At 47.8% G+C, this 13,539-nt stretch overlaps 1 protein-coding gene across 1 annotated transcript in view; it reads left to right on the top strand.

Moving 5' to 3' along the window:
• EPB41L2 (erythrocyte membrane protein band 4.1 like 2) overlaps positions 1-13,539 on the top strand; it is a 157,110-nt gene that overhangs the window by 129,514 nt on the left and 14,057 nt on the right. The window contains exons 15-17 of the mRNA XM_054173977.1: positions 1,029-1,103; positions 1,487-1,549; positions 6,855-7,001. Coding sequence (XP_054029952.1) covers positions 1,029-1,103; positions 1,487-1,549; positions 6,855-7,001 — 285 coding nt within the window. The remainder of the gene's footprint in view (positions 1-1,028; positions 1,104-1,486; positions 1,550-6,854; positions 7,002-13,539) is intronic.

Below are 13,539 nucleotides of genomic sequence, written 5' to 3' on the forward strand. Positions count from 1 at the left end.
GAGCGTTCTTTGCAATTCCCTTTGAACACTGCTGTGCAGAAGCCTCTCTCACACTGACAGATTGCTCTGATCACCTGGAGGGGTTGACAAAATGGCCTTAATGTCCCCAGAAAAATGAACATCTTTTATTTTGATCTTAAAAGGAGAAACAAAACCAAACCAACATCAAACCCAGGGTTTAATGTTACACTTAACAAAGTTTGTTAAAGCGATTAAACCCATGCCAGATGCCTATGGAAAACAAGCCAAATACGAGGTGATGCCATTCAAAACACCACCCTCAGGCTCAAAAGAATGAAGACCACGACTTTAAAGCCTTCCTCAGATTTTCTGTAGCCTGATTCAATCCATCATGTGTAAGATAAATGTATACCAGCACCCCAGATCAGTGAGAAGCGCATCGAGATGTGCTCTGTGCCACCCTGTGTGCATGCACACAGCACCCAAGCCACAACCTAAAGGGCAGCAAGGAAACTCCTCCTCAGATTGCTGTGCTTGCACAGGGTTAACTTCCAACTGCATCTTTTCCTAGGCTGAGCAGATGGTGTTTGTAGCTCTGGAAAGAATGGGAGGTGCTTTGCTTTTTATAGAAGGTTGTTCCTTCAAGGCATGCAGAGCACTAGTAGGAAAGGTAGGGAAATGAGCTCTCATTTCCAGCAGAGTGCAGTGCAGCTTGAGGAGGAATATACTGACCTAAGAAGAGGGATGGAGTGCAAACACCTGATCCCAAGACAGCCACACTCTCAGAATCACGCCTGCAGTTTGTAAACACAGCACTCAGGTGTCTGCCTCGACTCCTCAGCCCTCTCACCAAAAGAACTCATGCATTGGACTCCATCTGCCCATCAGCCTGTTACAGAGTGCAAGGTGCCTCCCATTGAAGCTACACACATATCATTGTTGGTTTCTGTTTTAATTTGCTCATTCTTGAATTTCCACCTGGGAAAACACTGCAAAGTAGAGCAAGAGAGAGGGCCCCAGTGTGAAGCTTCCATTTGTCATGCCACTTATGCCAAATATGCCTTCAGCCATTCTGCGCCAATATAGGTGAAGGAAGACCAAAGTGGCGCAGAGTGTCGGCAGCCGGGGCCGGGCCAGAGAAGGTCTGTAACATGCAGCACCCTGTGCAGCACTGCAAAGAGATGAAGCCTCTGCCTTGCTCTGGGAGCCTCTGCTAACAGCTCCTTTTCTTGGTCCTCTGCCACGTGCTCCCGTAGGTGGGATCCGAAGAGGAGGAAGCAGAGCAGCAGGTGCCTGCCTGTTTATTCACAACTTGCTCTGGCTGGAGCTGCCTGCCCTGCTAGCAGCCTGAACCTTCTGTGGATTTAGTGCCTTTTCACCTCACCCTTTTATTTCCTCCATCTTAGCTGCCTGGTTTTAAGGGCTGTGTTGACTTGGTGGTGCATTTTCTGTTGGGGTTTGGTTTTGCCTTTGATTGCCTGTTAATCCATTTGTCTGTCTGTTTGTGTGTGGCTTGATTTCACAGAGCAATTCCTTGAGAGTAGACGGGGAAAATATTTATGTCAGACATAGCAATTTAATGTTGGAGGTTTGTATATAGCATAAGAAAACACTTTCCCTTCTCACAGGCTGCCAGGCTGCATGGGATGGGAGGTCACCTGCAGGCTGTTATGGACACAATGCATGAGGTGCATGGGGGAAAGCCTGCTTGGAAATGTTGCATGTCAGCATGAGACACTCTGAGTTTAAATTAAAGCCAACAGCAACAAAATGAAAACAAAAGAGAAATGAAGACACACCACCCCACCCCCAAAAAACCCAACCAAGCAACCAAAACCCAACCCAACCAAAACCCAGCCAACCAAAACCTAGCCAAAAATCATGACCCAACCAACCAACCAAACTCAGCTAGGCAAACCCCAACCAACCTCAAACCAAGCAAACTAAACCAACCAAGCAACCAAACCCAACTAAACAACCATGACCCAACCAGAAAACCACTACCCAACCAAGCAACCAAACCCAACTAAACAACCATGACCCAACCAGAAAACCACTACCCAACCAAGCAACCAAACCCAACTAAACAACCATGACCCAACCAGAAAACCACTACCCAACCAAGCAACCAAACCCAACTAAATAACCATGACCCAACCAGAAAACCACTACCCAACCAAGCAACCAAACCCCATCAACCAGCAAATCCCATCCAAACTCAAACAACCACACTCCAACCAAACCCAACCAGCCAAACCCCAGCCAAACCCAAACAACCAAACCTCACCAACCAGCCCAAACCAACCAGCCAAACCCCAAACAAACCTCACCAACCAGCCAAAACCAACCAGCCAAACCCAAACAACCAAACCTAACCAACCAGCCAAAACCAACCAGCCAAACCCAAACAACCAAACCTAACCAACCAGCCCAAACCAACATGCCAAACCCAAACAACCAAACCTCACCAACCAGCCCAAAACCAACCAGCCAAACCCCAAACAACCAAACCTCACCAACCAGCCAAAAGCAAACCAGCCAACCAGCCAAACCCAAACCAAACCTCACCAACCAGCCCAAACCAACCAGCCAAACCCAAACAACCAAACCTCACCAACCAGCCAAAAGCAAACCAGCCAACCAGCCAAACCCAAACCAAACCTCACCAACCAGCCCAAAACAACTAGTAAAACCCAAACAACCAAACCTCACCAATCAGCCAAAACCAACCAGCCAAACCCCAAACAACCAACCCTTACCAACCAGCCCAAACCAACCAGCCAAACCCAAACAACCAAACCTCACCAACCAGCCAAAAGCAAACCAGCCAACCAGCCAAACCCAAACCAAACCTCACCAGCCAGCCCAAAACAACTAGTAAAACCCAAACAACCAAACCTCACCAACCAGCCCAAACCAACCAGCCAAACCCCAAACAACCAAACCTCACCAACCAGCCCAAACCAACCAGCCAAACCAACCAAACCAACTAACCAACCAGCCAAAACCCCACCAATCCAAACCAACCAACCCAAACCCAACCAAACCCAAATAAACAATCATGACCCAACCAAACTCAACCAACCAGGCAAACCCCAACCAAACTCAAACAACCAAACTGAACCAAGCAACCAAACCCAACTGAACAACCATGACCCAACCAGAAAACCATTACCCAACCAAACAACCAAACCCCATCAACCAGCAAAACCCATCCAAACTCAACCAACCACAACCCAACCAACTAACCAAAGCTGACCAGCCCAAATCCAATCCAACCCAACCAACTCTAGCTAGCCAACCAAAAGCCAACCATTATCCAACTCCCCCCCAAAACAACCCTGCCAAAACCAAACCAAATGGAAGCAAACCAAACAAAGCTCTCAGCTTGGATGCAGAATGTTCCTTTGGTGTATTTTTGGCAGATGTTTTTGAGGTAGGAGCTGGGAATCTTAGTCCTGTTCAGATAAAGCAAACACACAAGTCCAGTTCATAATCCTAAATGGGATTGTTTTGTCCATTACTCCTCAGTGTTTGCATCTTCTGCTGAGCAGAGTTTCTATTTTTGACCAGTTCACCAAATGCTTTGTCTGAAGAAATGGAGTTAGTGAGGTGCCAGCACTGGGAGAAGCATGGCAAAGTAACTGCTGCTTCTGATGCTCATTGATTCTAGGAGCTGTAAGAAGTCTGAGTGAGGATCACATTTTTAAAGGGAATTTTTAGATATGGTTCTGAAACCCCTGCTTTATTTTGTTCACAAAAGGAGGTAACTCTTGCCTCCTAAAGCTTGGTGTTCCTTGATGAGCTTTGAGCAGCAGGTTAATGCACAGTGCTTTGTCACTGAAGGAGAGATTCCCATTTCTGTTAATCTGGATTATTTTATCCAGACTGCCTACAGCACTAAGCAGAGCCATTTACCTCCTGGTTAATAACATAAGCTAGCAACCACAGAGTTGTTAGACAATCCTACTGCTGTCTCTGTTGCATTCATCCAGATAGGGCTACAAATAATTCCCTTTGTCACAACCCCCAGGCATTACTTTTGATCAGCACTAAGGAGATGTACAGCTCACAGTAACCCAACTAATACAGTTTTGGCTTTTTGCAGCTTTTGATCACTATTGAAACTCTGCTTGTGTGTAACTTACTAAAGCACTGGGAGTGTGCATTGCATAAATGTGCTTTGATCAAGTCCAAGAAATGTGCCTTGTGTCAAGCCAAGTGTCACCATCGTGAGGTGATTGCTGCGAGCGTCCCCGGCGTGATAGAAGCTCTTTGGCATAAGGTCTTAACTTCACTCAGCAAGGATTCGCCTCATGGGGACATCTTTAATGTCTCCTGTCTTAGTCTTAGACCCAAAGTGAAGCACTGAGCCTGGGACAATGTGAAGGTATTGAGTTTTCAGAAGGGGAGAGGTTCTTAGTGCTCAGTGATGGAACAGGTTGCCCAGGGAGCTAGTTCAGGCCCCATCCCTGGAGACATTCAAGGTGAGGCTGGACAGGGCTCTGGGCAACCTGATCTAGTGGAGGCCATGCCTGCTGACTGCAGCGGGGTTGACTAGATGACCTTTGGAGGTCCCTTCCAAACCATTCTAGAAGTCAAAGTGCATGTGTGAATATTTGCTGAGTTAGGTGTGCAGCACCAAAGAGCTCCGAGGGCTGAACATGATTCTCCCCTCCTGCTCTGCTCAGGTGAGACCCTACCTGCAGTACTGTGTCCAGCTCTGGAGCCCTCAATACAACAAAGTATGTAACTGTCAGAGCAGGTCCAGAGAAGGGCCATAAAGATGAACAGAGGGCTGCAGGACCTCTCCTGTGAAGACAGGCTAAGAGAGTTGGGTTTGCTCAACCTGGAAAGGAGAAGGCTCTGGGCAGACCTTAGAGCAGCCTTCCAGTACCTGAAGAGGCTAAGAAGAGCTGGGGAGGGACTTCTTGCAAAGGCAGAGGGACAGGACTAGAGTTAACAGTTTCAAACTGGAAGATGCTAGATTTAGATTTGACACTAGGAAGAAACTTTTCACCATGACCATGGGGAGACACTGGAACAGGTTGCCCAGAGAAGCTGTGAAGACTTCTACCCTGCAGGTGTTCAAGGCCAGGCTGGATGAGGCCTTGAGCATTGTGATCTAGTGGGAGGCTGGACTTCATGATCTTAGAGGGCTTTTCCAACCTTAATGATTCTATGATTCTATTGTTGCCTGCTTACCAGAACAGTTGTGTTTCTGTGTAGCTCTTGACCCTTATGTCTGCTCCTGTATCTGCTGTATAGACTAGCTTGGAGTTACTTGATCCAAGGTGCTGCAGCTTAGCCTCAAAGGATCATCCCAAAATGTAATTCACAGAACTGTTTGGGTTGGAAAAGCCCTCTAAGAGCATTGAGTCAAACCATCACACCAGCACCACCATGGCCATCAAACTGTGTCCCCAGGTGCCATGGCCACACCTTTCTTGAGCACCTGCAGGGGTGGTGACTGCAGCACCTCCCTGGGCAGCCTGTTCCAATGCCTGGATCCAGTATGCACTCTGCAGTTGTCCCCTGGGGAACCTGCCTACGTAGGTGCAGTTTAAATAGAGCATCTCTTGAGTACTGGCATGCACAAAACCTCTCCCAGCTTCAGTGCTGTGTCTGCTGTCAGGTTCTTAAACATGGAATTAAGTTTTTTAATCACAGACTCATAGAATGGGCTGGGCTGGAATCTTCCAGTAAGTTGAAGCCTACCTGATAGGCCCAGGGGGTAGTGCCTCTGAGGTTAAGCAGGTTTTGGTGATACTTCAGTGAAGACTGAGGAAGCTCCAATTTCCCAGTGCCTCATCAGTTAGACTGATCTTTCTTACAGCTGCCTCCAGTCATCTCAGTTGTGCAATACCCCAAAATGTTTGCTTCTGTGCTTACAGATGTGACACAAAAGCAGCTACAGGAAATGATGATTCCGTTAAAGTGCTGGTGGCTTTGTGTTTTGGATGGAAATAGTTCTGTCTTCCCCATTCACAACATTGCTTTTGCTTTACAATATGGCAGAAACTATGTCTTCATTCCAAAAACAAACCCAAGAAAAACCTTGTTTGCCTTATAGCCTTAAGGCAGCCCAAAGAAGAAAAGCTCTTCAGAAACAAACCCAAGCAAACCTTCTTCCCCTTCTAGCCTTGAACTGCTTTAAGGCAGCCCAAAGAGCAGCTCCTCAGACACAAAATCAAGTAAATGTTGTTCCCTTCTAGCCTTGAACTGTTTTAAGGCAGCCCAAAGAGCAGCTCCTCAGACACAAAACTAAGCAAATGTTATTCCCTTACAGACTTGAACTGTTAAATGCAGCCCAAAGAGCAGCTCCTCAGACACAAAATCAAGCAAATGTTGTTCCCTTCTAGCCTTGAACTGTTTTAAGGCAGCCCAAAGAGCAGCTCCTCAGACACAAAACTAAGCAAATGTTCCCTTAAAGCCTTAAACTGTTACAATGCAGCCCAAAGAGCAGCTCCTCAGACACAAAACTAAGCAAATGTTCCCTTAAAGCCTTAAACTGTTACAATGCAGCCCAAAGAGCAGCTCCTCAGACACAAAACTAAGCAAATGTTGTTCCCTTCTAGCCTTGAACTGTTTTAATGCAGCCCAAAGAGCAGCTCCTCAGACACAAAACTAAGCAAATGTTCCCTTAAAGCCTTAAACTGTTACAGTGCAGCCCAAAGCAGCTCCTCAGACACAAAATCAAGCAAATGTTGTTCCCTTCTAGCCTTGAACTGTTTTAAGGCAGCCCAAAGCAGCTCCTCAGACACAAGGCACTTTCCTTGGTTTGCTTTCCGTTGGCTTGTTTGTTCTTCCCCCCCGTGTTGTTATTTTGTCCAGTTAAGTTTGCTTCTGTTGCCGTGTTTTGTCCTGCTTTGTTTCCCGTCGTGGGTCGCTAGGAGCTGGATAAGACCCAGGAGGACTTACTGAAACACCAGGCTAGCATTAGTGAGCTCAAGCGCAATTTCATGGAGTCCACACCCGAGCCGCGCCCCAACGAGTGGGAGAAGCGCCGCATCACCCCTCTGGCCCTCCAGACACCAGGGGTATGTCACCTCAGCCCTCCTCTGCATGCCTGCCCCTGCAGCCCTCTGCTTTTCCTGTAGATGGTCAGGGGTTGGCTGCTGGAAGATGTGTGGTACTCCGTGTGCAGTAACCTTTTACCGCTTGACTTTGATGTGTGGAGTTTGATTCTGCTACGAGAACCGCATTAGAATCCCAAGGGGAACCTGGAGGGGATGCCAGGATGTTCCTGTGTGCTGAGGACAGCTTAAATTTCCCCCTGCTTTACACAGGCCGATGTAGGTAGCTTTGCAGTGGCAGCAGAACTTGTCCCTCCTTTGCCCTGTCTTTGTGCATCAACACTCAACCTGTGTGGTGCTTCAGGAGGACCTGAGGTGCTCAGCTCCTTTACAGTGCTGCCCCCTTCGGGATGTGCTGAATGTGGTTGAGAACACTGACTCTCCAGAAGTCTGTACAACCAATTTGTCCACTTTTTGCCTCTATACCTCCCTCCTCAACCTCAAACCAGCAGTTTGGAAAGCCTTTTTCTACAAATGCCATCTTGAATCCTTATGGCAAGAAAACTACCCAAACTAGATCTCTCATACTGCTGTGAAACTCCCAGGTTCATGGGGAGTTATTTGCTGCTTCCTTCGTAGAGCAGAACAGCAAATCAGCCTTTGAAAGCAAGCAGTTCCTCCTTTATTTTTGTCCTTTTATTTCACCACTGTTCCTGCCCTTCCCTCCTAAGTGTATTGCCCTGTCCCCCAGGATTTCTTCCTGGACTGGAGATGAGGAAGAAATTCTCAGCAGTGAGGGTGGGGAGACCCTGGCACAGGTCACCCAGGGAGGCTGTGGAAGCCCTCTCCCTGGTGGTGTACAAGGCCAGGCTGGATGAGGCCTTGAGCAACCTGGGCTGGTGGGAGGTGTCCCTGTCTGTGGCAGGGGGGTTGGAACTGGCTGATCTTGGAGGTCCCTTCCAACCCAAACCCTTTGATGAATCTGTTCTCTTGGGTCTCCAGAAAGGTGAACTTTCAGTGACGCTTGCTTGATGCTGCCAAGGGATTTTTGTTACCAAGTTCTTATTTCAGTGAGCTCCTCGAGCAACCTGAGCTGTGGGGATGTGCACACAGGTCATGCAGTCACTGACCCTCTGGATCACTTCTTTAATGACTGTCCTGTTGATTTATGGTTACTGCCAAGAAAATTAGTCCTCAGATTTATTTCTGAGCAGGACCTGATCATTTCTCCACCCAGTGATATCTGCCTAGGTATAAATGCTGGTCCAAGTTTCCTGTGTCTCTGCCACATCATTTCATAGCTATAACTCTATTTTGGGGGTTAAAATAGATGTTTATGTAAAAGTGTAACATGCTTTTTGTTATGTGGTTGTATTTTCTTGTGTTGATTTCTTTGTCTTGAAGTTGAGCCTCCCCTTGCCCCCTCCCAGTCCCTTGATGTCAGTTGGTTTTGGTTTTTCCCCTCCTCCAGCGTGTTCTGTCACTTTCAGATGGGTTGATGTTGATGTGTGTCGTGTCTGTCTGTCTCATTGCTTGTTGATTTACACTGGTTTTATAAAATGGAAACCAAATAGAAAAAAGGAGACCACATTTTCCAAGTGAAAGCGCTGCCTGGGAAGGAGAAGCAATGGACTGCAATGCCTTGGATTGCTGGAGCCAAACCAGAGGAAGCTGACCAGGTGGCTGCCCTGAAACCTCCTGCCTCTTTGCTGTGGCTGCTGTGGGCTAGCTTGGGCACTTCTTTCTGTTTTTCTCTTTCCCCCTCCCCCTGAAAGACAAAGGTGGATTTGCAAAGCAGGATCTGTGTGTTTGTACACATACACAGAAATGGACACCAGCAACACAGAGATGAATGCCACTTGAGAGGTGTCCCTTGCCCATGGCAGGGGGGTTGGAGTGGATGGTCTCTGAGGTCCCTTCCAACCTGAGACATCCCATGGTTCTGTGAATGTTCTGCTTGAAGACCTATCTAGGTGTCAGGTTCTGAGTGGCTGCTTGTTGAGAAGAAAACCAAACTTTCCCAGGAGGTGCCTGTACTTTACACAAGTGGGATGACAGCAAACGATGTGCTTCCACCACACGTGGAAGTAATTGTCTGCAGCTGTTTGACAGAGGGCTGGAGCACCTCCCCTATGGCATGGACAGGCTGGGAGAGTTGGGGCTCTACAGCCTGGAGAAGAGAAGGCTCCAGGGAGACTTTAGAACAACCTAAAGGGGCTACAGAAGAGCTGGGGAGGGACTTCTTACAAAGGCATGGAGGGACAGGACAAGAGGTAGTGGTTTCAAACTGGAAGAAGCTAGATTTAGATTTGACATCAGGAAGAAACCTTTCACCATGACCATGGTGAGACACAGGAACAGGTTGCCCAGAGAAGCTGTGAAGGCTCCTACCCTGCAGGGGTTCAAGGCCAGGCTGGATGAGGCCTTGAGCAACCTGGGCTGGTGGAGGTGTCCCTGTTCATGGCAGGGGGGGTTGGAACTGGATGAACCTGCAGGTCCCTTCCAACCCAAACCATTCTGTGATTGTGTGACATTACACACAAGAACATTTGCTTTGTGTGTTCACTATGTAAGCATTCAAATCAGTAATGCTGTAGAAGCAGCTTCATCCCAAAAGCAGCCTGGTTCAGAAGTACCTCCAAGCTTCCATAGCTCTCTTTTCATCCAGGAAAAGAGGGAGGTCTTCTCCCCTGTAAGCTGGGTTGACATCTCTGCAGCAAAAAGCACTTGCTTGCCAGTGGGAGTGCTGGCACTGTGGTAGTGATGTTGCTCTTCCACATCACTTCTGGATTATTTTCCACTACCTAGGAACTGGGACAAAAGTAGCTTCATGCAAAGCTGTCAGACCTATTGCAGCAACAGGTTTGGGAAGCTGTTCCCATCCTGATTTATTTGTTGATGGCTGTACCCTCAACTGATAAGCCTGCTGGTGGTAGTAGACATTGCTCAGTCCTGCTGCTGGACTCTCTCCTGGCCTGCCTCTTTAATACAGGGGAGAAAAAAAGCAGGGATACCTCTGCTAATCTTCTTTCTTTTCTTCCTCCTTTTGCTCTGGTGAAAATCCTTGCAAAATAAGTAATTCTTCAGTGTATGTGAAGTGTTACTGTGGGTCTGTCTCATTTGCAACACTGTGCTTCTGTATCAGCACACTGCCAAAAATGCACAGCATCTGTGACTTAATTATAACAGAAACTGTGGCACCCTCAGACCTGTCACAAATGAGTATGGGAAAAGTTAGCTTAGGAATGTTCACAAGGGTTGGGGGTTTTTAATCCAGCCCACCTCTGCTGCTTGTAAATAGGATGTTAGGATGAAGTTGTTCCCCGTGAGGGTGGTGAGAGCCTGGCACAGGCTGCCCAGGGAGGTGGTGGCAGCCTCCTGCCTGGAGGTGTTTGCAGCCAGGCTGGAGGTGGCTGTGAGCAACCTGCTGTGGTGTGAGGTGTCCCTGCCCATGGCAGGGGGGTTGGAACTGGCTGAGCCTTGAGGTCCCTTCCAACCCTGACAATTCTATCATTTCCTCTCAGTGTGTCTGGCTGTGGACCAGGAAGAATTTGCCAGGAATGTAAACACCTTCACAGCCTGGTACATCATTGTAACTACCATCATTTGATGGGGAAACTCTCTCTATAGACTTAGTCCTTTTGACTAAACACCTCCTCAGGGAATGGGTTACAATTTTGCAAGTTGTGTGATTGGGGCTTTTCTTTTTAAGAAGACCTCAAAATCTAAAGGTGTACTTTAGATCCAAACCCATGAGTGGTATGTGCCTGTCTTGAATGACAGACATTTGTGGGGAGAGAGAGGTGCACACAGGTTGACCACAACTTTTCCCCCCACCCTAGCTTTTCTTCTTTTTAATTATTATTATTTTTACTGCTCTGAGTAGTTAGACAACATGACCAAGAATCACAGAATCAAAGAATTAGTGAGGCTGGAAAAGACCTCTGAGATCACCAAGTCCAGCCTATGACCTAGCACCACCACATCAGCTAAACCCTGTCACCAAGTGCCACATCCAGTCTCTTCTGAAAGCCCTCCAGTGATGGCAACTCCACCACTTCCCTGGGCAGTCCATGCCAGTGCCTGAGAAATGTGTGGCCATAGCACTTTGGGACATGGTTTGATGGTCATGGTGGTGCTGGCAGTTTGACTCGATGAGCTTAGAGGTCTGTTCCAACTCGAGGGATTCTGTGCTTCTCTCAGAGGCTCACAGGTGGTGCCATAGGCGGATCTGCTACGTGGTACCACATGGTGGTCATCGTGGTGCCACAGAAATGGTCATGTTGCTGCTTCTACCATACTGCTGGAACCACACAGCAGACCCACTGGTGGAGTAGGAAGAGTATCAGGAATGGTTTTGCCTTCTGATGTAATCCTGGAATGTTTATTGGGCACGGTGAGCTAGGGAAAGAAAGTGAGGGTGAGGAAGATGCTGCATGAGGGCAAAATCAGTAACTTGCATTACATTTTCCTGGCTGCTTTCTAAAATACTCACTGTAGTGAAAAAAAAATCCAAGGATTCTTACTCCTTGCCTTCTCTGTCCTTTTGCATGCATTATATGTTGTAGTATATGCACAGCAGCAGTGATGTAACTGATGTCAGCTCAGATTCTCCATCGCTGCTCACAGGGTGAGCCCGCACGGACCACAGCTGTCTGCATGGCATCCTGGCTTGCCTCTGCTCTGTGCTTCTCTGGAGTCTTCTTCTCTGGGACAAACCTGCCAGTGAATGCTGTCCAAGTGTGTGTTGTGTCCATGTGAGGTGTTCCATGCATTGTTGCCTTTTCACTGTGACAGGGCTCACCTCTCACTTCACACCAGAGCTTGTGGGTGGAAAGCTGGCATAAAGAGTTTTAGCCTTTTCAGAGGCTTGTACCCACACAGGGACTGAAAGTTTGCTTTGCCCCTGTGGATTTATAGCACTGAATACAGAAAACAGCACAGAGGTACAGTGGAGAAAAGATGTATTACAGAACATGGAGCAGACTATGAGCATGAGGTACCCAGCAGCAGAACAAGAGGACACAGTCTTAAGCTGTGCCAGGGGAGGTTTAGGCTGGAGGTGAGGAGAAAGTTCTTCCCAGAAAGAGGAACTGGCCACTGGAATGTGCTGCCCAGGGAGGTGGTGGAGTCCCCATCCCTGGAGGTGTTCAAGAGGGGCTTGGATGTGGCACTTGGAGCCATGGTTTAGTTGTCAGGAGGTGTTAGGTCATAGGTTGGACTTGATGATCTCTGAGGTCTTTTCCAACCTGGCTGATTGATTCTATGATAATTTATACATGTACCCTATTAGGTATGTGTGAATAAAGCAAGTTCCCCCAAGAGGAAACATCTCTTTGGAAAAAACAACCTTTAGTAGAAATGACCTTGCTTAGGTTATTTAAGCACTATAAAAATGTAGCTATAACAGACTAGAAAGAAAAAACTTGTTGCAGTGTTGTGGGTAGCTATTCTAGTAAGCCAGCATTATCTGGCTGCCCTGAGGCTCCCAGCCAATTAGGTGTTAACAATGGAGTTTTAGAAGGGGGAGAGGGGAGGAAAGTCCCAACAGTTAATATGGAATGAGTGCTCTGCTTGGAAAATCTGTGTGAACATCAGCGTTGGTCATTTTTCCTGTGTCATATCCACGGAGTGCAACTGTGTGCTGTGGAGCCAGCAGCTTTCTGTCCTCTCTGCAAAACCCATGTGTGTATCAGTGTTGGTCATGTTTCTGGTGTGAGGTGCATGGAGTGCAGCTGTGTGCTGTGGTGCCAGCAGCTTTCTGTCCCCTTTGCCAAACCCATGTGAATATCAATGTTGGTCATTTTTCCTGTGTCATATGCAGAGTCCAGCTGTGTGCTGTGGTGGTGCCAGCAGCTTTCTGTCCCCTTTGCCAAACCCATGTGAATATCAATGTAATTCTTCTGGTGTGAGGTGCATGGAGTGCAGCTGTGTGCTGTGGAGCCAGCAGCTTTCTGTCCCCTTTGCAAAGCCCATGTGAATATCAATGTTGGTCATTTTTCCTGTGTCATATGCACAGAGTGCAGCTGTGTGCTGTGGTGCCAGCAGCTTTCTGTCCCCTTTGCAAAGCCCATGTGAATATCAATGTTGGTCATGTTTCTGGTGTGAGATGCATGGAGTGCAGCTGTGTGCTGTGGTGCCAGCAGCTTTCTGTCCCCTTTGCAAAGCCCATGTGAATATCAATGTTGGTCATGTTTCTGGTGTGAGATGCATGGAGTGCAGCTGTGTGCTGTGGTGCCAGCAGCTTTCTGTCCCCTTTGCAGAACCCATGTGTGTATCAGTGTTGGTCATGTTTCTGGTGTGAGATGCATGGAGTGCAGCTGTGTGCTGTGGGGCCAGCAGCTTTCTGTCCCCTTTGCAAACCCATGTGAATATCAAATGTAATTCTTCTGGTGTGAGGTGCATGGAGTGCAGCTGTGTGCTGTGGAGCCAGCAGCTTTCTGTCCCCTTTGCAGAATCCATGTGTGTATCAGTGTTGGTCATGTTTCTGGTGTGAGATGCATGGAGTGCAGCTGTGTGCTGTGGAGCCAGCAGCTTTCTGTCCCCTTTGCAGAATCCATGT

This window comes from Dryobates pubescens, chromosome 28 (genome assembly GCF_014839835.1).
Source record: "Dryobates pubescens isolate bDryPub1 chromosome 28, bDryPub1.pri, whole genome shotgun sequence".
Lineage (NCBI taxonomy): Eukaryota > Metazoa > Chordata > Aves > Piciformes > Picidae > Dryobates > Dryobates pubescens.